The sequence below is a fragment of the Astatotilapia calliptera genome, chromosome 9 (assembly GCF_900246225.1).
Source record: "Astatotilapia calliptera chromosome 9, fAstCal1.2, whole genome shotgun sequence".
NCBI classification, from domain to species: Eukaryota; Metazoa; Chordata; class Actinopteri; order Cichliformes; family Cichlidae; genus Astatotilapia; species Astatotilapia calliptera.
In genome coordinates, this window is record NC_039310.1 from 8,070,944 (window position 1) to 8,097,499 (window position 26,556).

Genomic DNA, 26,556 nt, shown 5'->3' on the forward strand with positions numbered 1-26,556 from the left:
CAAACTGCTTTTTTATTTATTTTTTAATCGAATTGTCAGAAATAACAGGAAACTGCAGAGACATGCACACAGTAAAGACAGATCATTGTGCTTACACGTATAGTCCCCCCCTAAAAGCCCCTTTCTGAGCATGAAAAATCCTGTTAATATAAACAAAGCCCAAGCTGCAGTATTTTAACACAATAAAATGCATTTATTCAACAGTAACACAGTAGCTTCAGACACAGGAAAAAGGGCAAAGACAGAGAAAGCTCATGAAAAGCACTTTCTAAAGGATCACTGTGGCAAACACCCAAAGTACACAAACCTTAACATCTGACAGTCTGAGCTATAGAGAGTACACAGTATAGCAAAACACCAAAATCCAGAAGAAGTTAACAAAGAACCAAAGAGCTGCCTAAAGAGAAAAAGGAAAAAGAAAATCCAGATGTGTTTATGGAGTTGTAAGGAGCAGGGCTTCAAGTATTCTTGCACATTCTATTAATGTCCTGCCAGTTGTCAAACAAAGCTCTTTAATAGTGTGCATTTGTGGTCCATAAAAAGTGACTGATTGGACCAAAACAAACAAAGAAAGGTGGAAGTTTTGTGTGTTTGTCATAGTTATAAGCCTGAAAGTAAGTAGTGTAAGTTTAAGAAAGACTATAAGAAAAAAAAAACATGCCGGAAACTTTTAAAAGAAACCGATTTATAGTAGGAGGTAATGCAGGCGAGCAATGAAGAAAGAAAGAAGCTTATAGATTGTCTGAGGTGAAAACAAGCACAGAGATAGAGCCCGTGGACATTAACTCATATCAGTTAATATAAATGACAAAAACCATCGACTGTGACTGAGATATTGCTTTTACCTGAGCCTCATTTCTTTTCATACGGGCAGAACACATTATGTAAAGTCTACAGAGCAGTACATTATTAGGACAGTCATGATGTCTTGAACTGGACATATTTTGAAATCATTTTTCTAAATGAATGAAATCAAGCCAAAGCATCACAGACAAACGGGGAAATTATCCAGAATTTCAGGATTTTCAAAGATTCAAACTCCAGTAAGTGATGGAAGATTTGTACTTTGCAGTTAGGGGACTCTCACTGATAGGGCACAGGAAGCAGGCAACACAAAGGAAAGGCACTCGAGGCTGAAAAGAGGTAACATCAGTCAGACATAGGAGAGAAAGTGAGAAGGCAGAAAGGAAACGGATCAAGGACAGAGGAAGCGTTCAATAGTTCAGATGGACAGAAAAGCACACGAGAGGTGGAAAAGAGGTTAAGTAGACTGCATGAACCTTGAAATAAAATGGGTTACATATCCGATGTGCAGGGTGTTATGTTGAAACATGGGAGCTTCATGCTTCTGCTGTAGTTTCAGACTGAAAGCTGTGGCTCTTTCATTAATCATGAGTTTTGCCTCTTTGGCTAGGAGCAATGGCTTGGAGTTTTTATGAAAACAAACACACCCATACAGTGTGAAACCCCACTTAAACTTCCCCTGCAGAGAAAATTGCACCAACTAGCTGATGCGATGTTCAATCCAAAGTCAAACTGACAGAGGTAAGAGGTTCTGAAAAATGTGCGGTGGTGTGTTTGCAGCGGTAGCTTCAAAGGCGGGATGATCATACTGTGGTGAGGTAGTGCAAAGAAGCATCTGCAGAGATCAAAGCTCCACACCAGGGTTTTAACATGACTAAGCTCCTCTCTTTTATCCAATACATTTAAAAGACGATGGACTTGCCTGACTAATACCGAACACTATCAGCACGTCCATTGATGTGATACAATACTTACTGTTTTCACTTTTTAAAGAATAAAAACCACGAAACACTCGTCTGCTACAGTGTTGGCCATTGTGGTGTGATAATGAATGCTTCTCTTTCTGTTGTAAACATTAAGCAGTGTTTTTTCATCTTTCATTATTTGCATCCAGACAAAAGCTTACTTGGCACATGCACTTTTGCATCTATGTCACTTTGATGATGCCTACCATACAGTCTTCACTGCTTTATACAGAAAGAGATAAGCTTATACAGAACGTATTTACGTTTAAAGAGATATTGTTGTATTTTCCATATATTCCTGTTCCTGTAATGTGCATAACAAAAACATTATGAAATCCATGTTGCCAATACAAACAAAGGCAGAACATTTTAATCACTGTTTTAAAGTCAGAAGACATTTGATGAAAGTGATCTTATTTGGCCTTGAAGAAGAGGTCAGAGGTTCAAAATAACGTGACATCCGGATTATTATTCCTTATATGCTGTCAATACAAAGTGACAGTGAGAAACATATTTTAAAGAGCTCTATATAGCATTATTATCTATAGACCCTGAAGGAGAGGTCAGAGGTCAAATGTGACAAACTTTAAATCTTTATACTGTACTTTCTATATGTTGACAATACACAGCACAGCATCATAGTTTCTAAGGCTTTTTGTCAGTTTTTAACCAATAAACCAATAAGTTGACCTTGAAGACCTTGGTGGGCCTAAGACGAATTTTTATTGTTAACATGATCCCACTCGACAACTTTTATCAGAATTCATCTCAACCTTTTGAGCTGTTTGTGTTGACAGACTGTATTACACGCACCCAGACGCTACCAAAAACATAACCTGCTTGGTGGAGGCGATTAAGTTCTAATCCTGACAAATCTGCAACACAGCCAACATGTCACGAATACCAAATCCGATCCGGTTTCACTTTCTTTCGGCGTGTGAACATGTGACACCGGATGAACGCAGTCCACTTCTGTATTTTGATGTAACAAGGCTAAGAGGAAACAAACATGGCTGCTCAACCGTTTTTCTGTTCACTGTCTTCAAAGCTTGGCAGCGTGAGCAGCATTTAAAGCCAAAGGCTCACGGAGACACTTGGCTCACAGAAACTATCAGCACTCCCCTAGTGCTGTTGTGTAAAACTAGTTATTGTGTTGTCAATACTAAGTTAAGTTTCCTGTTTTGTTAGCAGTCAGGGTAATTGTACCTCAGCACTAGAATGCAGTCTGAAGGCTGCCCTTCAGATTCACGACATCCAACAAACGTCCAACATCCACAAAACACATTTTTGTGTAGGAGCAAGTATGCATGCATATGTTGTCAGCAAAGGTCCTGGCTTCCTACTCAAAAGCCAATAGCTGTCAACACAAAGAAATGATATAAATCTTTCCTCTGCCCAAACTCTGTGTAACAAAGTGTTTAAAAAGGAAGAAGAAGAAGAAGTAATAGAGGGAAATCCCTAACCTTAAAAACATAATGTGCCACCCTTTTTTCTCTACCTTATAATTTTCTGATTTTCCCATGTTACCATTCTCCTGGCAACAGACATCTTCCAGACATAAGCGTAACTACATTATGCTTAACTTTTAGGACACGCAACCACAACCAATGAAGTGCCTGTGGAGAGCAAAGCATAACGAGGGAGCATGGGAATCAGTACAGTGCAGAAATGGCTCGCTCGCATGGGTTCGATCGTGGTGCCACAGGAGCAGAAGCTGGACAATAATAAGTACATTATATAAATAATAAATAAGCAGAAAGAAATGAAGCTCTGGACAATAGAGAGTGTGTCATGTCTCAACTATCACGCCACTGCTCCTCCTTCCTTTTTACTACCTAGTCTGTCTCTCTCGTCTAATTTCTTCAGTCTTCTAATAGACTAAATATGCACTCTTCAAACCCTGTTCTTGCACCACTTTATTATCATGTCTCAGCACGATCCACCATTATCTGTTTTGCTTTTATCTCTTCAAATGTCTGATGTGTTCTCAACTTAAAATCAGATAATGAGCATGAATTGGAGCGTTAACTGCATCGTGTAATTCATCATGATTACTTGGATGTTGTGCAAGTAGCCACCTCTTGAAAGACAAACTTTTTGACCGTGAACCGCGACAAAAATGAAAGACATGAGAAAGAAATGAGAGAGAGAAAAAACCCAAACAAGAACAAAACAAAAAGCAGAGGCTACAAAAAGGCAAAGCGTGGAGAAGGCAGCACACACAAGGAAAGGGAATAGGAAGAGTGTAAAAGGAGGACAAAGGAAAAGAGAAAGGTGGTGGTAAGGAAAGAAGACAAGAGGATGGAAAGGGAGGAGAAGCAGTTGAGAGGGAACAAAGGAGATGCTGAGAGAAAGCACTCCGGGCTTTGCCTTCAAGGTTAAATCTAATGAGCTACGTGTTTATCGATGAAAGACTTGAGGACACAATTACATTGGGGAATGTAGAAATGTTCACACGCGTAGACACAAATGCAGTGCGCCCATCAACTCGAGGTAATCCGAAGACTTGCCGATGCTTGAAACAAGACTGTACCTCAAATTAACCTCAAAACACATCTCATTCTCTTGGTGTTTCCATGACAACGGGGTGTCATTTAGCTAAAGATGACCCCAAACCAACTCAAAACTTCACACGCGAAGATCACCAATTTTTCCAAATAGGCCATGATTTTTTTTTCCTGTAGCTAGTTTCCCTTCATTTTATTCAACTGTCAGTTCATATTTTTCTCGTTCCGTCGTATTGTCTCTCTGATGCCATGTCATAACACAAGCTGACTTCAGTCCAACCGAAAGCAAAAGCAGCACAAGTGTAAGGATGGACGCCAGCCATACCAGCCAACCAGCCAACTTTGAACCACATCATAGTTGGCACAGTCTGCGATGTGAAAGGTGATGCAAGTGGCGCTGCATCTCTGTCTGTGATTGACTGCAACTCCTTTGCTCCTCCTCCTCCTCCACCCAGTGCTTTCACTGAAGCTGCGCTCATTAATGTCCAGAGTGATGGAGGACAACGCCATCAATCTTGCTTAGGACCACCACAGTTGAAGGCTTGGTGTTAGAGAAGAGCCACTGGTGGGGGTGAAATTGCATTGTTCTGGCCTGACTTTAGAGCACATGTGCATCTCTGATTGGTGGCAGTAAAGGTGAAGGGCGCAGGGCTAAAAAGATGGAACAATCAGCGCAGATAACACTGTTCCACATGGTGAGATCCAGGTACAGCAAAGTATTTTTTTATTGATTCCACATCTTCCCTTTTCTCTCTGAGTGATTTCTGATAAGGACTTCAAATTTAAAATCTTAAAATAAGCTAGCAATAGCACAGGACTGATGTAGTATAAAAAAGTCCATCACTGTTATAAACATCAACATATAGGCAAAGCTTTTTAGCTCACATAGATTTTTCTTAGTTTTAGCCAAACAAAAACAAAAACAAAACCACCCAAAAAACAAAAAATAGACAAGTATCAACCAGAATATGCAGGTTGGAATTTTTCTTGGGAAAACTGCAGATGAGAGATCCTCATTTACAAAGCGGTGGGTTGCTGGGAAATCTGTTTGGTTGACAGTGAGAAACTGGCTAAACCAGATCATTCACTTAAACCTCACAATACATACACAACAACACACATACGCACACTCGACTCTCTCTAGGATGTCATCAACACATGCCGGAGTAAAAACAAACATTAATTTGTAAGAAAGTTTCACTGAGGTTATAGCCTTACTATAAAACAGCATTCAAATTCAGTAGCACACAAATGTGTTAGAAACACAAACAAGCCAGAGGCCTTGTTCTGTCAGTTATACACCACTTAGCAAACTCTCAGGTGTAACGTGATCTAAGATACCCAACACCTACTGCCACTCAGCCTCCTCCTGGGGTTGTGTACAGTCGCTGCCTTTAATAGCAACGAGGAGGGGAAAACGCCAACGAGATCTCCAGGAAAGAGACGAAAGAAATCAATAAATGGAAACTAAAAGCATACTTGACAGTTTTTGATTGCATATTTAAGTCATGAATGTTGATTAAAGTGAAAAAATGTTACCACAGCACAACTACATCACCATTTTAATAGAGACAAATTCAAAACCTTATTGACCTCATAGACGTTTTTAGAATTCAGAAGCAGCACTCCTACAACTCTCTGCAGTAGCCGTCCTCCCACTCGATTCCTCTTAAACTGTAGCGTTTTGGAGAATGTGAGGATCTGTTTGCAGACAGCGGATGCTATTTGTAGGCCGTCTCCTTCCCTCAGATGATTACTGATCCCTAATCACAGGGTGTGAGTCCGTTGGCCTGTCAGTGGGAACTTAGCATGCTCCTAGCCTGACAAGCCGAAACTCATCTGTTATCAGTGTACGACAACACAATCAGGATCTTTAGTGTCTTTCCTACTCATTGTTGAGATGAGTCAGCGTCCTACAGAAACATCCTTCACTGGGAAAATCGGTCACTGTTCAGTGAGCAAACGAAAGGTCAAGACAAACACATGAAAACAGTAAGACTGACCCTGACTTCACTCTTAAATAGTTCCCATGTCTTTCAGCCGCACTTCCTCAGCCTGTACCGAATGACCCCATTTCATGGTCCAAGACTAATCATCCCACAACATGTTCTGTAACCAGAAAAAATGTCTGGGCAGGAAATTACTCCGCACAGATAAATCCGCAACTTTACATATTCATCAGCAACGTTCTCCGAGCAAAGACCCCATGCCAGCCATCAAAAGCAGACGAGCTGAATTTACAACTCATCTGCAGAAGCACAGTGTCTGAGCTGAAAATGTGCATAACCATAACCAGGCTACTCATGACAGTGCAGCTTTTTGCTTTGGGATGATCTTGTAAACTACACCTTTGTTTCTGTCTGACTATTTACAGTACACGGAGCGTGAAAGCACTACCAGCAATTATAATTTTTTTTAATATGATAAAAGGAATCCAGTTAATTGGATTGCATGCAGGAATTTACCTCGGGGATAAAAGAAAACCCAGAGGTATTCGTTTTTGTAGCCCCTCTGGCTTCAATCCTGCCGAAATAGATGAGTATAAAAGTAACAGCCAACAACATCAATCAAACCACTCAAAATCTCTTGTATCTATGATCTGTCAAAGCATGCTGCAGTCTTTGTTTGTGCCAGCAAAACATAGTGCCTATATAAAACTATAATCTGGCTTTCATTTGATGTCTGACAACCAGCAACCAAGTTATTGCTTCTCTCTATCAATTAAAACCAACACATCGTATTCAACGTGATAAAAAAACTGACTCATCTCTGAATCGTTTTTCTCATGAAGAACTTGGTCGCCTTGGGGCGCAGCCGCACAATTAAGGGCAAGTTCACCTTCTCCAAAGGAGACGAATATTGAAGGCACAAGGTCACACACTGTATGGCATACAAGGTCATACGTGCTCTGTGGTATTGTAATAAAACAGCTTATTAGAAGCAGAGGGTCAGCAGAGGATTCACTCAACATTCCTCGTATATACACTTTAGATGTTCCAGAATGGGAACACACCAGAGAGGCTTCTTTTTGGGACTCTGTTCAGAGTCATAATTTATTTTGAAGTCTTCATCAGAGTTAAGCCACTCTAAACTCCCAACTACTATATTTCCCCAACAGAACCTCTTGAATCCCTGCATAACAGACAAGAGTGAATTCCCAACAAGAGAAGTGCTGATTTTATTATAAGACTCTAAGCACCAGCACACCAACCTGCCAAAACCTTTTTCCGTTGCATTCATTAACTTCACAAAGAGAGAAACCCACTTTAGCAGAGCAGCCAACTTTTCCTATCGCCCATTTCATGAGGCAATTCTTGATTCAAAATAAGTCACTGCAAATGCATGCAATATTTCACAGTCCCGCCAGCATCTAATCCCTTCTAACATCTAGGATTTATTTTTCTCCCGTAGCCCTGAGCATGCCGATTTCATTTCACAGCTCTGCCTGGATGTTTGAGAGGGAATCTTGGAGGGTAGAAGCTTGGAAAAATTGACACAAACAGATAAAAAGCCAGTCGTTTTAATGTATAAGCAGTGACACGTGATGTATTTCTCCCAGAATTTATATGAGGAGTAGTGCAAAACAAAATTTCACATAGGCATTCACAGGTGAATGATATGTGTTGTGTAATTCCTTATCCTATTGCCATCACCATTATATGCAATCATTTGCAAGTGTTTTGGAATGATCCAGTTTAATGGAAAATAAAGATTGATATTGAATGAAGAAAAGATTATTCACTTATTTGGCAAAAGAAATGGAAGTGTCTGCACCGTTGGACACCAAAAAAGTAATAACACTGAGCAAATGAATTTAATTCCAGATCACTGGGAAAGAGTTCAAGTTCACATTCTGGTTATGGTTGATTAGTAAAGGTGTAGTTTGAAAGAGCTTTTTAGGTATCACTACAGTAATCAGGTTAGGGGCCGATGATGTCAATAGCATGAAAAGTTAAGCTTTGGATGCTGAATACTGGATGAATGATGAATACTTAAAAGTCCCAAACCCAACCCAGTTATATAAATGATGTTGCTTCAGTCATTATGCTAATTTGTAGAATAGTACAACATAAATGTAGCATTAAGACCAAATAATACCACACAGTCACTGCGTTACCAAGGCCCAGCCAGTTAAAATACAAGGATGTACTATTGGATTGTATTATTTCACTCTCAGATCATGCAATAGTACGGTATAGGAGCACAAACCGTGAGGATTTCTCTTCAGTTTCAGCAACACAGACGGATTCAGTTGTTAAGAATATGCTAAAAGTTTTAAAACCTATAAACCAGGAATAGATCCATTATAAGTACCAACTAAAGGTATTTAATGTTTGCATTGAGCCAACACTCAATCATCAAAACTCTGAGTGCTCCCGGTATTGATTAAAGCTTAGTGCAGCTGCTAACGTTACATGACCATGTTTATTTGTGTTATCCACTAAAAGAGAAGACTTTGTGGAGTGCTTGAGGGTTGAAAGACCCAGAGTGCCTTAGTGGGATTAAAAGCCAATGACAGACAAAGCCACATGATAACTTTGATGCTGTATATGAATCACTTTCAAAATCTAACACAGCTGAGTCAAGTCAGTGTAAGCTTTAAAAAAAATTGAAACTATATAAATCAATTAGCAATTAAGTTTTGATTCTGTGTTTTCACACAAAGTGTGTATAAAGGCTGTCATTCTGCCAGAGAGTCTTAAACTCTGCAATCATCCCCAGGGCTTCGTGTTATTAAATACGAACATGTTTACATAGGGAACCCACCTGGTACTCTTCATGATTTGTACATTTTTCAAGATCTTTCTATTGAAAAACTACCACTTTGTATATCCAGAGTAACAAACAGTTAATAAAGAACAAATTATGTTGATGGATTGTTTGCTTGGAACCTGAGATGGATTTTTTTGTTCGCATGGCGCATGTTCTCCATGCGCCTGCATTGGTTCTATAGGTTCTATAAAAACAAGGCCATAGTTTCAAGGTCAGAACATATATGCAGTCAACATGACAGTACCCATTTGTTTTTGGTTTTAGAAGTTGTAAAACTACAACCAACCGAGTGTAGTGAACAGCTAACATGGCTATTAGCTAACTTGGTTAGAAAGGTTCATCTGTGTTTTTAAATGGGAAATTTTGGCTAGTGGGGAAAAAAAAGATTGAACAGCCGACTTTTCAAGAGTGTCTCCTTGTATAACCAAAAATGTGGCAAGTATGTACAGTATCACTCAGGCTGCCCACTTTACACTTTATATTTGTTTTTGAAAGGGAAACTTTTTGTATACCAAGCTGTTTGGACATTAACTTTCGTAACATGTTAAAGGGTGTTTCTCCCATCTATTCTTTATTTCCTTAACTTTCATTTATCGACATTAGCCAATATAAAGAGATTGGCAAACAGCTAATAATTTAAAAAAAAATGCTGATAATATTGAAAGACCCCCTTGCCTTTGGTCCTTTCCCTCGAGGAAGGGAAAGATTGTACATAATCACCACTTATGTCAAACAAGGAAACACCTGTCGTTAAAAACTCAGAGACAAACGATATGAAGGCAACTTGAAAAGAGATATTATCAGGTAACCTTTGTGAATGAGGGACGAGCAACATGTTCGTTTGAACAGTGTTTTTGTTTATATGTGTTGAGTCTGCATATTGTCCATGTGCCTGCATTGCTTCTATAGACAGTAAAACACAAGGATGTAGCTTCCAGGTTAGAAAAATAAAGCCGATGTGGAAATGAATTAAGCCTGTGTTTTACCTGAAGGTCTCCATGTGGCTGTAGCTGTGATTGCATGAACTCTTCCAGTCCTGTAGAAGTCTACAGGAAAATGGGTTTCTGGACTTGACCACTGTAAAGGCCTTCCTGATTAGTTTGTGGCCTCAGTAGCTTATTTCAGGCCATAATGAATAAATAATTAAGTCTCTTTGGTAAATACTGGTCACACTATATTTCAACATGCAAGATTATCTGTGGAATGCAGATTCACTAACTTAATAACAAGTCAGAAGCCAATGGGCAAGTAGTTTCCAAGTCAGACCGGCCTCATCTGGTTTTGTGAAACCAAGCTAATGATGGTGAAATAATCAATTTTGAAGCTTCAAAGCAGGATTTGGATGACACCACAGTAGCTAGGTCCATGTTTTTTGTACCGCCTGGCTGGTAGCATGGCTTCCTCCTCCAGTCCAAAGACATGGATGTTAGGTTAACTAGTGACTCTAATTTGGCGATCTCCAGTAGACAAAGTTTTGTATCTAGAAAACAGCACTCTACTGAACGTAGGGTTACATACAGCTTGCAGAAAACTGACTTGACAGTAAGAACAGAAACGTTCTATAAATTCAAGTATTAGTTCATTCCAAAGGTAAATTAGCAAGCAAAAATGTTAATAAAATCCTTAAAATTGCCATGTGTAGTGGGACATTCATGTTCTTGCTCATCTTCTACAAACAAAATAAACATTGTTTGCTAGCATATTACAATTGCTAGCATGTTATACTACGATAATTCAATGATAAATCAGTATAAGTGCTTTTTAAAATGTGCTTCACCAGAGTATTCTTGTGCAATTTAAATATGAGTCAGGGTTTAAATTTAATAAGGCTTCTAAACTTGAATGACTTTTTTTTTAAGGATTGAGAGTAAAGCCAGAAAAAAGTAATAAATCCCTCAATTTCATAGCTCTACACACTACATGTTACATTATAATAAGAATATGGTGTTTTTCAGGTTGTACGTTTGTAAAAAATCTAACTTCTCAAAACATTTATCAGCTGTCACACTTTCAGAGGTTAATTTCTCGACTGTGTGCTCCAACACAGCTCTGTAACTGCAATCATGGCCATAAGTTGTTGACAAAACAGTGGATCACACCCAAGAAGGGCGGGCATGGTCTGCATGTCGAAACACCACAAACTGCATATTTGGCCTTTGCAACAACTTGCTCTTAGCTGAATCCAGCTTGAGGCAGGAATTGTCATCTCACGGAGACGTTTGATTAGAAAAACAAGATAGACATTCTTCAGATGGCTACTGTACCCAAAACAAAAGGAAATACCAAAATCCCAAAACTGTGAATGTAATAAATCCACAGATTTACTTTCTGCCCTTAAAAGTACGCTTTGAATGTTTTTATGGATAAGCATGGTTCTCCGCACCAAAGCTGTTAATGAGCTGCTAATTGAGACCACTTGACTTACTTGACCCTGCGGTCAGCTTTACGTTCGGTTCATCCCACCAGCCAGGGCAGGGTGAGCCACTCATTCAGTCAAGTAAATCACATCAACAACCAATCACTGCCCTGAACATCTGAAACTAGAGTCGACTGGAAACATTTTAACAGCCTGGTTGCTCCGTTTGTTTCTTCTTTCCTCTAAGCAGACGTCTTTACCCAAACTGACCTCCAAAATCCGTTTTATATTCACATTTTTCAAACTGTTCCATTGTGCCCGTCTACAGAGCTGTTTCCTTGGCTGCTCCCACTGAAGTTTAAGTGAACCAAAGAGATTATTTCTGCCTTCAGAGCAGCTCTGCCTCTAAGAAATGATTGTATAACTATAAGTGGAATCTTTAAAAGCTGCGAGAGCTTGATTTAGGAGCATCTCTTGACTCTGAAGCGGAGGCACGGCAGCCTATATGGAAACGTCATGCGTGTGTTTTAGAAGGGGGGAAAGAAGGAACCTCCGTGTCAAGACGTGCAAAGAGTAAACAATGGGAAGCTGTCAAAGCAGCCTTTAAGACTACTCTGTGAAAGCTGAAAGGATTTTTCCATCTGAGCAGGACTGGCAAACATAATATCTGGCCTTTCTGCCTAAAATACATTTAATTCAACAGCTTGTCACCTTGCTCAAGTTTTCCATTTAAAAATAGCCCAAACAGAGGTTAAGCAGTCCATCCTCCGACCAGAACGGCAGCTGAATGATGTGTTAATCTTTTCTGTTATATACCGGGCCCCTGCACGACATCAGAACTGCGTGATGGTGTTTTGACGTTTCTGGAAAAGCTTGATTTGATTTTGTTGAACTCTACCAACATTCCTGCATTGACTTGCCTGACAAAACAGAGTAAAAGACAGAATATTTTCACGTACTGAACAAAAAAAAAAGAAAAGAGAAGAGAAGACAAAGAAAAAAAACATGAAGTAAAGGGTAAAGGAAATAACTTGGTTAATGAAAGAGGACGTCAGAGGATGGCTTTGCTAAAACCACAAGCTACAGGAGGGTTCTGGTTAACAAAAGACCGCTACTAATTCCACATGTTCTACTGTGTTTCAGCCGTCTGCCACGAAGCTCATTCCTTTGACTCCCCAACATCGCCGTTTAGCTACCAGTTAGATCAGCAGAATTACAACATGAAAGGAGCTTAATGGTAAGCTTTCAAAGAGCAGCCCTATTATCTTCTGGTGACTAATCTGCGATAACAAATGGAAGTGTGTCAGGTGAATATGGAACTAGACGAAGAGAGGAGCGGCAGGACACGCAGGAGCGAGACAGAAAACATGTGATGCAATAGAACGACTGATTAAAGATCGCAAAGATCAAATTATGGCATCTAATCACGCGTAAGCTATTGTCAGGGCATCATTAAGTACTGGATAAAATGCTCCATTTATGGAAGGGCAGAGAGAGGGAGAGACCGAGAGAGCAGGATCATGAATGTTGGTTGTCAGAGTGCATTCAGGACCTCGTGGCGCAACGGTAGCGCGTCTGACTCCAGATCAGAAGGTTGCGTGTTCAAATCACGTCGGGGTCAGAGTTTTAAGATTCATCCTCTTTAATGTGTGCGAGACCCCTAGTGAGATAGATAAAACAACACCCATGACAAAATGTGAGTTTTTAATCCATTACTTAGAGCAGCTGTTAAACATCACCGACTTACACTATTCTGTCAGTTGACCACATAATCTGTGCCAGGTAGGGCTGCCACAAACGATTATTTTGATAGTCGACTAGTCACCGATTATTTTTGCGATTAGTCGACTAATCAGATCATCATCCATTAGACGTAAAACTACAGCTTATTGCACCAGCAGCATCTGCTCTTATATAACTATCATTAGCTTACAGCTTTAAGTGTTTAAGGTCTGTGCTAACTAAAAATAAAGACAAGATGATAGTTTATTGAATTTTAATGAAATTTGGAGATTGTTTCGGTGAAGATTAATAAACTCCTTGCTATCTAAAATATAACAGGACACTGGAGTATATTCTGGAGCATCTCACACTTCTGATAATCAGCTGTCTGCTTGACGTTTATTCAGCTGTGTAAAAACTTTAATCTCAGACAAACTGATTTACTCAGGAACAAATAAAATACTAAAAAAAAAAGCCAAACAATAACATTTTAAGTTATCTAAGTGACTCATATATATTTAACCTGAGTAGCGAAAGACGGCGGTGGGTTTGAAAACGATTTGCGGGGAGTCCGGTGTTTTCACGGCGCTAGTGAGCCTAGCCCCCGGCTCGCTAACGAGCTAGTGGGTAACAGACGTCTCCGAAAACGTCGGAGCGCTTTTGAAAATATGTGGTGTCCTGATAAACTGAGCAGATATTTGAGGTTTACACAGCTACATTCTCGCCTGAAAATATGTTAAACGTTTATTTTGTGACCCAGAAAGAATAATAAGAGTAACATTAAAACTAACTAGCTGCCGCCATTGTTGGAAACTGCGCTGAGCCGCGCTATGAATTCTGGGACACAGCTGCTTCTTCTTCTTCTTCGGGGTTTAACGGTAGCTGACATCCTTGTACATGCAATGCTGCCATCTTCTGTTTCAGTCCGTTATTACACTCTTAAATCCTGCCACTTATTCCTGCGTCTTTTGTGATCGTACAAAGTTTCAAACGACGCGTCGACTATTAAATCAGTCGTCGACGATTTTGATAGTCGACGTAATCGTGACTAGTCGACAAATCGTGGCAGCCCTAGTGCCAGGACAGCTAAATATGTTGTAGCACAGGTTCTCTTTGAATAGACACAGAAATATATGAAAACCTCAGAGGTCCAGAACCACCAGATGTCCTCACTGTAGGGGTCGAAGGGTCCAGGGTTTTCTTTTGAGTCATGCAGTGGGATGGTTCTAGTTTCCTGCTTCTAACAGTTCAGGCTAATGTTTAACTGGATTATCTAAACTAGCAGGCTAAGATAACAAACAGTAACTCCCCACCATCATAAGCTAGCAGGGCCATACCTAACAGTGAGAGCAGACTGGGCTCAAGTTTTAGGCTATTGTGCACACGCCGTCTGCTCTACCGGATGGAACAGTGGCACCGTGCGAGAGTAAGAATTGATTTCATATTGTGTAAGTTGTTGGTTGTTCTTCTATAGCGCTTCTCTACTCTACTTGAGCACTTAAAGGACTTTATACAACATGCCTCACTCACTCACTCAGACAAGCATTTTGTTTTTCACCTAAAAACGTTCTATGTGACAATCATGGGAGCAACCAGGGATCGCACCACCAACCTTCCAGACGACCTGCCCCACCTGCTGACCTACAGCCAAGTATTTAGATCAACATTTAGATGCTTTCTGGGTTTGGGTTCCTTCTTCAGATGTGTTGGGGGGGGGGGGGTTGTAGTCCCATTGTGTTATATTCAACTTCAATTGTTTTTTCTGTGCTTTTAAAGCATTCTTCTGTTTGCTAGCAATTTTTTAAGATGCAGTGCATTTGAATACTCAGGCCACCGTACAAGACAGTGTTAAATAACTCAAGTAACATGTACAAATGTTATATTCAAATCCTACTTAAACAAAAACAGAACATTTTTATTAAAATGAAAGTGCCCAATATGCACAATTTCACAGTCACATGCATGATTTTATTAAGCTCACTAAACCATCAGTTACCGGTCAGTTGTTTTTAATGTGCACAGTGTGTCACCTTCATGATGGAGCTGAAGCCAGCTTTTCAATTAACAGAATAAACTGGGTTAATCTTTGTTTTTGTATCAGATTATATCTCTGTTTGAGATCTCATATTAATACTTTCACTGTGCAAAAAAGGTATTGATTTAGACAAGCCTCTGCAGGAGTGACACACAAAACAAAAAGAGGAAAGTGTGCGATTTAGCGTGTTTTTCACTGATGTCTGACCCTGTGGGCAAGAGTCTTCTCGTTTTTCTTCTCTTTGCTCTTTTTTCCTTTTCCTTTTGATCATCCATTTTTCTTGCCAGTTTGCATTAATGTTATCAGTAGAGATAAAGATGAATTCATTGGCTGCCTAGCTGAGAGTGGTACATAGGCCCATATGTGCATCTGTGCTGCTCACACGGCAGCGACTGGTTCAACTCCGATGCCTGGATTCTGGCCGCGGTGTCAACTTATCTGTTTTTTTCTGGTTAAGCTGACTCCTCGTGGCAGCCCAGAAACAACACTCGGGCCACTGTGCATGTCATTTTCCTCCTGTTGGGCAATTTTATTTTTAGCTCCGGCTACGGGAAGGAAAGCTAGTTGGTGTTTAATATTTTGGCTCAGTCACACTGATGTAAATCTGAACAGAGGTGAGAAAAACTCCCAATAAACCAAAAAGAATTCATGTTGTTTAGCTCCAAGGACAACGAATAAACATAGCAAAACATAGCAAAAAAACCTGTAAAACTACAACAGAAGCTGACCTTCACATTGAATGAGCTAACACAGGATATATGAAGCTGGAAAAGAAGTCATCCAATGGCTTGGCGTGGCTTGAAAACATAGCCCGCTTTCATTGCTGCGTTACGCAGTTATTGCCAGGAATTCCACTCAGCTTTGTCTGAAACACATAAGCTAATGGCTTTAAATTCAGCTTTCCCGGTTACAAATGTTTTGCTCTCTGTTGGCTTTGCATGCATGCACTCCACCCCCTTACCATGTGCATAACATATCAGCACCTGTGTGTACACCTGAGAGGCGTTCTCCTCAGCAGGAAAGCCCTAATGTCTGCTTATCTTGACCCTGAACAGAGGCATTGTTTGGGTTAGATAAAACGTCCCAGAGTGTGGTGTCATTGTCCTTGATGCCGTCCACACAAGCAGGGAAACTTGCCAGACAGTCATTGAATCACTAGTCTCAAATTCTGCTTAAAATCTAACCATATCCAAAGCTGCATAAATGTGTAGAATACAGTGCTGGTCTTTGCATGGCACAGGGAACGTTTGTGTTGTGCTATGTTGGCTGTGTTACACTGTAAAAAAAAAAAACAATCCTAAAAAAAACAGTAATATTCCAGCAGCTGGGGCGCCAAAACAATACCAGAAAATACCAGAAAATAACTTTCTCATAAAAATATTTTCAGTAATGACAATACAGTTTGTTGCCCTAATTTTACATGGGATTTTGCCCTTTTCAAGTGCTTTTAAACATTAAATTAGGAACATTTTAATGTGATTAAACAATGAAATTACCTATAAACAAGGTGAATGAATGCGGCAATATTAATAATAATACTTAAATGTACAGAAATATACAGTTAACAGTTGGTTTAAATAACAATAATGGATTGCATTTATATAGTGCTTTTCGAGACCCTCAAAGCGCTTTAAAATTCCACTATTCATTCACTCTCACATTCACAAGGCAAGCTACAGTTGTAGCCACAGCTGCCCTAGGACAGAGGCGAAGCTGCCATATTGCACCATCGGCTCCTCTGACCATCACCAGTAGGCGGTAGGGGAAGTGTCTTGCCCAAGGACACAACGACCGAGACTGTCCGAGTCGGGGCTTGAACCGGCAACCTTCTGATTACAAGGCGAACTGCCAACGCTTGAGCCACGATCGCCCTTCCTGCACTTTCTGGACAACTGAGCAAACCAACATTTGGATTGTGACTGTTTTACTCAAAGACTAGTAGCTAATAGTGGCTGTCAAGACTGAGTATGGAAGCAGGGACAGTCCTCAGTCAGCTGGAAAATGACACTGTGTTGACCAGCTTGAGAGAGAAAAAGAGACAAAAGAGAAACTGGGATCTAAGAAAAGATGAAAAACAAAAAGGAAACTCAAGAAAAGCCAGAAGAGAAAACAAAAAAAAGAGGATGAAAGGTTAGTGAGGCCACACTTTTTTTAGTGTGCTACTCTGTTCCCTGCTGTGGTAGAATTCAAGCGCTGCCTCCTGACCACAGTTGAACCATAGAACTTCTTGTACTCAGTTACAAGCCATCACATTGCATCCCATCATCCTGGCCGGCCTTCTCCACTCAACTCACGAGATGAAGCCCCCCCCCCCAGCAAGTTTCAACTAACTTCCATAATCCTATTCACAGACTGCAGCTTCTCTCTATTACGTAATCACTGAATGAAGTGAGCTAACAGGCACTGACAACCCTTTCAAAGACACTTCCCACTTTCCCGCTGTGGCTTCTTCCTGCACAGCTGCCCCAGCGCAGGGTAATATTAGCCCCTTACCTGAGAGCAGATGAGGATTATAAAGCTATGCAGAACTTTTACTAACAGCAAACAATTCCCAGAAGAGCCAGGTGAATCTGATGTAGCAAACAAGATGTAGCTTTAACATTTGCTTGACAGACTCTGATAAACAAATGTGTCTTCTTACAACTACGATGACTGCTCTCACTGTCAACTATAAAGCCAGGAGCCCCGCGATAGACTGCCGACCTGTCTAGGGCGTGCCCGCCTCTCCCCCTATGACAGCTGCTCACGTAAAAGCCTGTGTAAGCAAAATGTCAAGCAGAATGTGTGACCTTTCACCACCGTTTTCTTCTGGCTGAGCTTTCAGAACTTTGTTGAAAACAGATGATTTAACCTTGCCAAATTCTAGTGTTGTTCTCACAAAGCCTGTATTTTAGAGCAGCTCAAAGCATGGGGAGAACAGAGTCAGCACGAGAACCTGAATATTTCTTCCCTATCATGGCATGGGAAGGACTGTTATTTTGCATCCACATGGTAATCAAGACAGTCAGCAGCTCACAACAATTCTCTGAACAATGCAAGATCACTGATTTGAGTGCAAGTATGAGTTCCAGGGTTTCTACAGTAGATTAATACACAGTGTTATTATATGATGATACCATCTTATGCTGCAGATATAATGTATATTAAAGCTAAAAGCATAATATGAAAATCTGCAATGTTGTTTTGCCTGTAAGGACATTCCTACTTCTTCTTCTTCATCTTCTTCTTTGGTGTATTTAAACAATTTGGCTATGCTGCAACATGCCTCAAGTCTGCATTTGCGTAATTTGGGGAAAAATAAAGAGTCATTATGAGCTTATGAGGCTCTACAACACATTTAGGGCAGGCATTACAGACAAGTAGGATTAAATAATTCAGTTCTTCAAAGATTTAGAGCCACAACCTGTGGATCCAGTAGTCATTTATTTAAATGTACGATGCTGCAGCAGATACGGGTGAAACCAGAGTACAAGGGGAAGCATTGAGCGCCAGACCTCTCCGTCACATCCATGCAGGGTTTTGTGTTCCACTGGATAGGCCGCAAAATAAAACCCTCATATTGCTCCTGCTTAGCTGACTAAAAATTTGGTGAATACACCAATATTACTACCGTAGTACTAAAAATAACAGCTTGAAAAGAGAAAAGCGGAAGAAGAAGCCCAAAATACCATTTAGCATGAACCCTTCAAGGCTGTGCATAATGTAGACCAGACTGACTCTAAAGTTAATGGTGCTTGAGTGGGAGTCTGCTCTTTCAGGTCCCACTGAGCCTGTGACAAAGCCTTCAAGAGTCTCTGGAGAAGATCAGGTATGCCAGTACAGCATGTGATGTTGTCTGACTGACTGCCTGACTGAGCTTGGCGACTTTAATACAGCTAATGGCGAACCTCAAACACATAAATGTAAGAGCAAAGATGAAAAGAGCACAGCATTACCAGGGCAAGTTAAGCACTGCTTGCAAAAAAAGCCATTAGAATTGAAAATGGTTCACGTATAAAAGAGTTAAATAAGGACATTACGGTCAGGCAGAAGGTAAGTGGAGTCAGAGCAACTTTAAAATATAGGCTCATCGGATGGCAGCTGCCATAACTGACTGATCCACTGTGAACAACAAGATTAAATGGCAAAAAGTGCATAATTGTTTCCAAGGGTGAGAACCAAATGAATAAGTCGCAGCAGTGAAAGTGACCTGTGGTTGAGATTCTACTCTGCTGCAGACACAGACAGCTGTGGACACGAAGTCATTCATGTTAGAGTTCTTTCAAGTCAAGTCCGCCTGAAGGGCACATGCATAACTGGTGCATTGTAGAGCCTCCATGACGAGACTGTGCTGTAAACCAATAAATCTGCAGCCAAGCAGAGCCTCACGCTCGCCATCTGATCATTCAGAACCAAGTGGACCCCAGCGTAAGAGTCGAATATGAATCTATAGCACACCATTAAGAAATCACACCGGAATGCCAAAACTTTTGGATCTTCTTTGAGTATGTGAAAGCATGGAAGAGTTTATGACAGTGAACACCTCAAACTGTTACTAGGCGTCATTTATAGGCCCAAGTGTTGCTGGGTTTTTGACCTTTTCAGGCTTCCTCCTCTCCTCCATGTGTCCTGGAAGTAGGTGAAGTTGTCTGAGGAACCTCTACCCTGCTTTAGATCCCTTTTATGAGCCATCAGATTAAACACCTGCCAAACTTTGTCGATATGTTTCCGTGAGAGCAGGCATTTGGCGTCTGAAACATCAGGTTCTCGGCTCTCCCTGTTAAAGCTCAATCAAATTATCAAAAAGCTCAATTTGTCAAAAATGTATTTTATGCATAATAAACTAAGATTTTATGACTCGGATAAAAATGACATTATAATGTCGGCATGCCAAGAAACCTTAAGGGTAGCTACTAAAAACAAACAAGCCAAACAAACTTATGGTTCAAGGGTTGGGCATTCATGCATTGCTTTCAGCTGCTCTATGTGTCATTATGCCTTCCTGTAGTCCAAAGGTCTTCTGGCGCATGGCACAGTAGTTTTTGTTGAGCCGAAGCCAAGTGATCTCCACAGGGAATGCACACTTCTACGTTTACAGCACAGCTGCATGGATCAATGGAGCAGTCGCCTCCATTCTGCTGAACCATGGAAAACCATCAAGCACTGGTAAACAGAGGAGTGAACGCATGTGTGTGTGGGTATGTACGTACGATTGCTGATGTGTGTCTAAGAAGGAAGTGATCTTCATGTGAGTAAATGTTGACCCATATCATCCACGTTTGCCTACAGCAGGAAGAATCTGCTGCTAAATTCTAGCAGCGAGGTTGAAAGTGTTTTATCTGTCACCAAGAAGGTGATCGGAGATTGTTGCACTGATTGTTCTATCCATGCCACCACTGTAAGCCTGGCTAAATCTTGGCTGTAATGTCTTCTCTCCAAGAACAGAAAACAGGAACACTGGAAGAAGGGGAAAAAAACAGCATGGTTTTGCCAAGGTATTCCATCCTGCTCCAGTGTTAACGTGACTCCAATTGTAATAGCACCCACTGGCAAAGAGGAGAAAGTGCTGTCACTGCTAGCCATGGCAACAGTACCAAACTCTAATTCATTCATTAGTCATTTAATGGGCTTTAAAGCTCGGCCCACAAAAACCCACAAAAGGGAAAAGCAATCAGTGTGCTCATTCCTGTTTGGCACAGGGGCTTCACACGGCCATGTGTTCCATCATTCAACACATGAAGGCTTTTCTTTAAACATGTAGTTGGACGAGCTCTCATAAAGCCAACAAGCTCTGCTCTTTATGTTGTATTATGAAGACATTATAGTAGATTAAGGATGATCCTATATTGTCTAGACTCTTACATTACAGTGAAGCAGCCTAATTGTGATATAAGAGTGTGTGTGTGTGTGTGTGTGTGTGTGTGTGTGTGTGTGTGTGTGTGTGTGTGTGTGTGTGTGTGTGTGTGTGTGTGTGTGTGTTCTTACACCAGGCTGCACACATGCATTTGACAGTTACCCTCCTTCACTGCTGGCTGATCCGGTTTGAACTCCATGCACTTTTGCACACTTTTCTGCCTCTACTGCACAAACCTGAACACTTTCAGTGTCCCAACTTTTTGGTGGAGACTAAAAAGCAGATACACACAAGCGACACACCTATGATAACAATGAAAAGCCCCCCTCCCCCCCTCGTTTGCGCACCCCTGGACTCCCATACCCCATGCGTCGGGGGCCCCTGGGGTTCTCGGCTGTCTCTTTCCCTCTTTCCCGAAAAAAGCGCCATGTTGAGGCTTCAGTGTGGACTCGGCACGCTGCTCCGCGGAGCGTTTACAGAAATCACCCCGGGGCTGAGGTGTGTGTTGCCGGGGACTTACCTTTGCGATCGCCTTTTTGTACCTCATGGCCGCTTGTTCGATAAGACTCTGGACTTTTACATTCCCATCTCCACACGGAACGACCACCCGGGTCCTCCCGAAGCACACCGTCACTTTCATTTTCCTTTTTTTTTCCTCCGCCGCGTTAATTCCAAAGAGGAAAAAGCCGCGTCAAAGCGACAATAACCATCCCCGGCGCTGCGTGGGAGCAGAAAACACCGAAACCCCCAGCCTGTCGACCCAAGCGGATTCGTCTTTGTGCCCTGCGTCTTCGAAGGAGAAGAGAGAAGCCCAGCATAAGATCCAGCGGCAGGGCTGGGTGGCGTCCTCCCTGTGCGGTGTTGACTCACTTACAGAAAGTTCCCAGCAGAAAAAGCCTCCCCAGCGAGAGCGCACAACTGGACAGCTGACAACCGACACTGCGTGTGCGCCCACATGTCAGAGCAGGCACGAAGAATGTTCCCAGCGCGGGCTGATCCATCTCAGTTCACTTTACATTTCCCTGCGTTTTTATCATATAATACATAAATTTGAAAAACTAAATAAAAACTTGCGCTGGCAGGTGGTTATCAGCAGAGAGTGGTGAGGACTGATAGGGTAATGGAACATTTTATCCAACAAAACCCGTATTTTTTCTGACCTATGATCACAGTGGCGAGTAATCAGTATAACTAAAATATAACTTAAAGGGGTAACCCCCTCTCCCCCCATGTGATTAGTAGTTATAATGCTGTGGTCTTTGAAACGATGGGGGGCAGGGCTGGATTAAGTCACTAGAGGGTAACAGGGTAAAAAAATGACCTGTGGGCTCCATACAAACTATGAAGGGGGGCGGCGGGGGTCTGGAGGCCTCGGGTAGTTTTCCAGGCAAGTTTGTGTTGTTTAAGGCATGAGCCAAGGTTTATTTTGGATTCACTTTTCATGCTAGAAATATTTAAGTACAGATGTTCTGACTATCCTACAGGCCATTCCTGTGGGTAATATCGAACTGAGATCCACGAGTGTGGGAGTCACCGCAAGCCAATGGCCTCCTGTGGGCTCAAGCTTGGAGGGCAGGCATATTGGAGTAAGCAGTGCTCGTGCATCACCGCGCTTCGATCTGATGAATGTGGTGATGGATGCTGAATTTCATTTTTAATAAATAATGCAAAATGAAAGGCAGAATGCTATCAGACAGAGTTGCATAGAACAAAGTCTCATTTGTATTTGACTATGCTGATTGCAAAGAATATATTAATGTAATAAATTATTGACCTGCAGTGCAGGATGAGAAAAATCAGCCCAAGGCTGGATAGAAAGTATGACCCAATTCACTGATAATAGCTGCAACCTTTCTGCAGAGATCCTCTCTATCCCTGCAGCTCCTACTCTTGTTGGTCCAATGTGGTCCAAATGAGTGCACACGATGAACACGGCTGCACGAGATGCATCTGCCCCCCACCTCCTTTGTCCTAACACTGTATGATTCTGTGATTGGTGCAAGATCTAAAGTGAACTTCAGGGTTTGAAACCTGCTTTGATATGTTACTATAATAGTGTTTGTCCTTTGATGTCTCACCACACATGTCTAACGCCACTGCTGCATGCATTTTTTTTTTATATTCATCAATCCAGGGTTAGACATGTTGACATGCACTATCCATGCAATACCAATCCATTAACTGTTTCTATTCTGACTTTTTGGAGCAATGGAAACTTGTCTGACACCAGAACAGAAGCAATAACAGCTTCAGCTTCCAGTGAAGTTCATACACACTGCAAAACAGATGCAAAAAAAAACTTAAAGCGAACATACTTGGACAAGCTGGGCTCTGCCATGCGCTTCCGTTTTAACAAATGCTACAAATACTCCATCTAGTGGTGTAGAGTGGTGTACAAAAAAAAATTCAAGTACATAAAACTGGGACCAGTTTGATGAAGCAAACTGAGTTCTTTATTCAAGTGTGCATTGATAAGACTCAGATTTGTGAGTTCAGTGGTGCTAGCAAGCTAGCAACAAAAATTGGAACTCACTTAACAGCATGGATACAAAATCGCAAAGTAATTGTGCCTGCAGCCCCACATTGTTGTTGTTTAATCAATACGGCTTAATATCAACTGCATTTCTTTACATATGAAAGAAGATCAAGTTGTGCCCATAAAATCCACTGTGACTGTCTGCATGAGAGATTGCTGCAGGGAACATCAGTGAGCATGTCAGTTCTTCCCCCCATTAATCAAGCTCATTTGCTTACCTCAACTGCCATAGTAAGATAAGTTCAGAGGCTGGTTTGCAGTTTGTCCACTGCACATCAGGAATGCAGGGGGAAGGGGGGCAGGACACTCAGGAAAACCCAGCGCTGTCCCTGGGTTTCATATTCCTTGCTGATAATCATCACACAGAAGCAGCTGTTCCCAGCTGCCTAACTGAAAACATGATTATATACAACAATTCAGAAAGAAATGTAACACAAGCATATGTACGGAGGGTTCATAAATATGTTTCTAGCACTAAAAATAGTGTGATTAACATGATTCATGCTGCTGCTTCAATGCTCTGTGGTGCAGCAAACGTTTGGAAGACAGTGAAGTCTAGTCATACTCAAAATCTACAGTCTGATGAATCCTGAGTCCATTTATCCCAAATACACAAACCACCACCACCACACACTTCCATTGGTTGCTGAACCTAGGATAATCCACATTCTTCACTCACACATTTTCAGACTTGCCTTCTACAAAGGGGGCATCGTAAATAAAAGCAGGCACAAGGCGTGCTCTGACATGGTCACAGGAGCAGAGGTCATACCTGAGTCCTGACATATTCGCTCACCACCACAAGATGACATCAAACAGGCTCGCTCATGCATGTGGAATTTACTACATCCTTCCTCCACACTCACCAAAACATTCTAATATGACATGTATTCTCTATTAATAACATCGCTGTTATTGCTAAACTTGTAGAGTGGAGTAAAAGCTCAGAGGGGGAAATCACTCATCCCTGGATCTCACATGAACATTCATTTTAAATGTTCGATGTGAGAACAGAGAAGGCAACTTTTTACTTTTACACCCTACAGTTTAACACAAACATCTTTACTTTCTACTCCTTACATTTTCAAAACAGGCTCCTTACTTAAGGTTTAAAGCAAGGGATCTTTTTTATTTCCCAGACAATAGGAGCCTAAATGAAGGAAACCATGATACATATAAGACTGTGGACAAGCACATCAAGTTCACCAGGGAGGATATGAAAAGTGGCAGGTTAGCCTTGTTAGAGGGTGAGATTTCCATCAGCATTTAAAAGTCGCTGTGTATCGTAAACCATCGCATCCGGATCTGTATTTAAGGTCTGACTCTCATCATCCACTGGAGCACAAACGGGGTGTCGTCAGGTGCTACAACACAGAGTGAACACCATCCCCACAGGTACAGTGGCCAGGGAAGCAGAGGAACATCATATCAAGAAGAAGGCTGTGAGTAAATGTGGTTATCCCAGCTAGACATTTGTCAAAGCTGGTTTGATAACGTACTCATGGCCATTGATCAGTGGTTGTTGATAAATGGTCATGACAATTTGCATATCAATGATCAAGAAACCGAACTCACATCCCATTTTCATCAGTGGTGCTAGTTTCAGTCATTATGCAAATTTACTGTTTATAAGTTAGGGGAAAGCTTGGACAATTGAGCATGCATCAATCCTATTGGTGTAACCATCAGCAGGGCTTATCAAACTCAAAGGGCTCACAGAGGCAAGACATATAGTAAATAACGCAATGTTCAAGGTTTAAAGTGGGCCAGAATTTTCCAGAATGGCATTTTTGTTGCAGATATCCGTAAGTTGCAGTCGCAGTATTTCACCATCAAGCTACTGCTGCAGAAGAGGAGCGAGTATAACGGGAGTAACGTTTTTTTAAGTGGCAGGTCATTTTAAATGAAACATTTCTATCAGCTTAACAAACATCAGCAACCACGCAAACTACAGTGGCAAGTCTGTTGCACAGTGTGTCTGCTAGCTAAAGGTCCAGCTGCTGTTTTGGAAAGAAGTTCACTCAGAGATGAAGAAAAAGTAAAAGACGTACGAAAGACAAGACAGGAGAAGAAAAAGAGAGGTTATATTTAAAGGTAAGGATGCTCAGTGACATCAACTGGAAAGCTAAACTTACATGTAAGTTATATGATGGGAAGTTTTTCATATTGTGAAACATTCTTCAAAACAAACTAAGGTGCTGAAAGGTTGCATCATTCAATTCCACCCTTTTACTAACTGTATACAGTCTAGTACAAAGGGAGCATAAACAGTATACTGTCAGTGTAGCGGATCGAAATCAATGAAGTTAGCTTGTGAATGGTCCACTTACATCTTGTTGAATTCAGTTGTGTAAACCCATAAACAGCAGTAAACCTCAGAGTAGCAGCACAGGTCAGCTGATCACAGCCTGTACACAAAGAAAATCTGCTGTGATTCTTTTTCTCACGCTGAGCCACTACAACAGATCTTAGGGTTCCCCTGCCTGCCAAATCCCACTTTAACCCCTGACTGTAATATGTTTCTGCTTAGGTGTGGGTGTGTGTATTTATGTATTTTTACCCAAGTATCTGTACTTCTACTTAAGTAAAGAATGTCTGTACTTAAAGTGCAGTGTAAAGCCTGAAGAATAGTGTTGTTCAAATCCCCTCAGGAACTTTTGGGTTATATGGGCATCTACTCAATGAAACTATGCAGTTAAATTTTCCTCTATACAGTTTTAAAGTTATTAGACATTGGCCTTTTGCCTCACTTGCATGTTGATGCAATTCTAATTAAAAACTAACTGCTGTTTTGATATTTATATCACACTCAGTGTTGTCTAACATCACCTAATACAAGTCCTGTTAATGTTCAGAGTGTGTTGCATGCCGAGGCATGTGTTATTTCTCCAGTAGTGGGGCTAATTACACTTTCCTTTAGTTCATTAATAGCTCAGGGCTACACTGAAACCCCATCTATGACTAATGCAGCAAAACATTTAAACAAATTAACCTCAGACTAACCATGCACGGCCCTCTTGTCCTT

General features: G+C 41.1%; 1 protein-coding gene and 1 non-coding gene across 2 annotated transcripts in view; one reads left to right on the top strand and one right to left on the bottom strand.

Moving 5' to 3' along the window:
- The window catches only part of LOC113028738 (partitioning defective 3 homolog), a 341,162-nt gene extending 319,150 nt beyond the window's left edge, over nucleotides 1-22,012 (bottom strand). The window contains exon 1 of the mRNA XM_026179154.1: nucleotides 21,516-22,012. Within this exon, the coding sequence (XP_026034939.1) occupies nucleotides 21,516-21,635 (120 nt within the window). The 5' untranslated portion in view covers nucleotides 21,636-22,012. The remainder of the gene's footprint in view (nucleotides 1-21,515) is intronic.
- trnaw-cca (transfer RNA tryptophan (anticodon CCA)) lies at nucleotides 12,955-13,026 on the top strand. Its single transcript has one exon. It is a non-coding gene; the product is annotated as a tRNA-Trp (tRNA).
- Nucleotides 22,013-26,556: the final 4,544 nt, after the last annotated feature.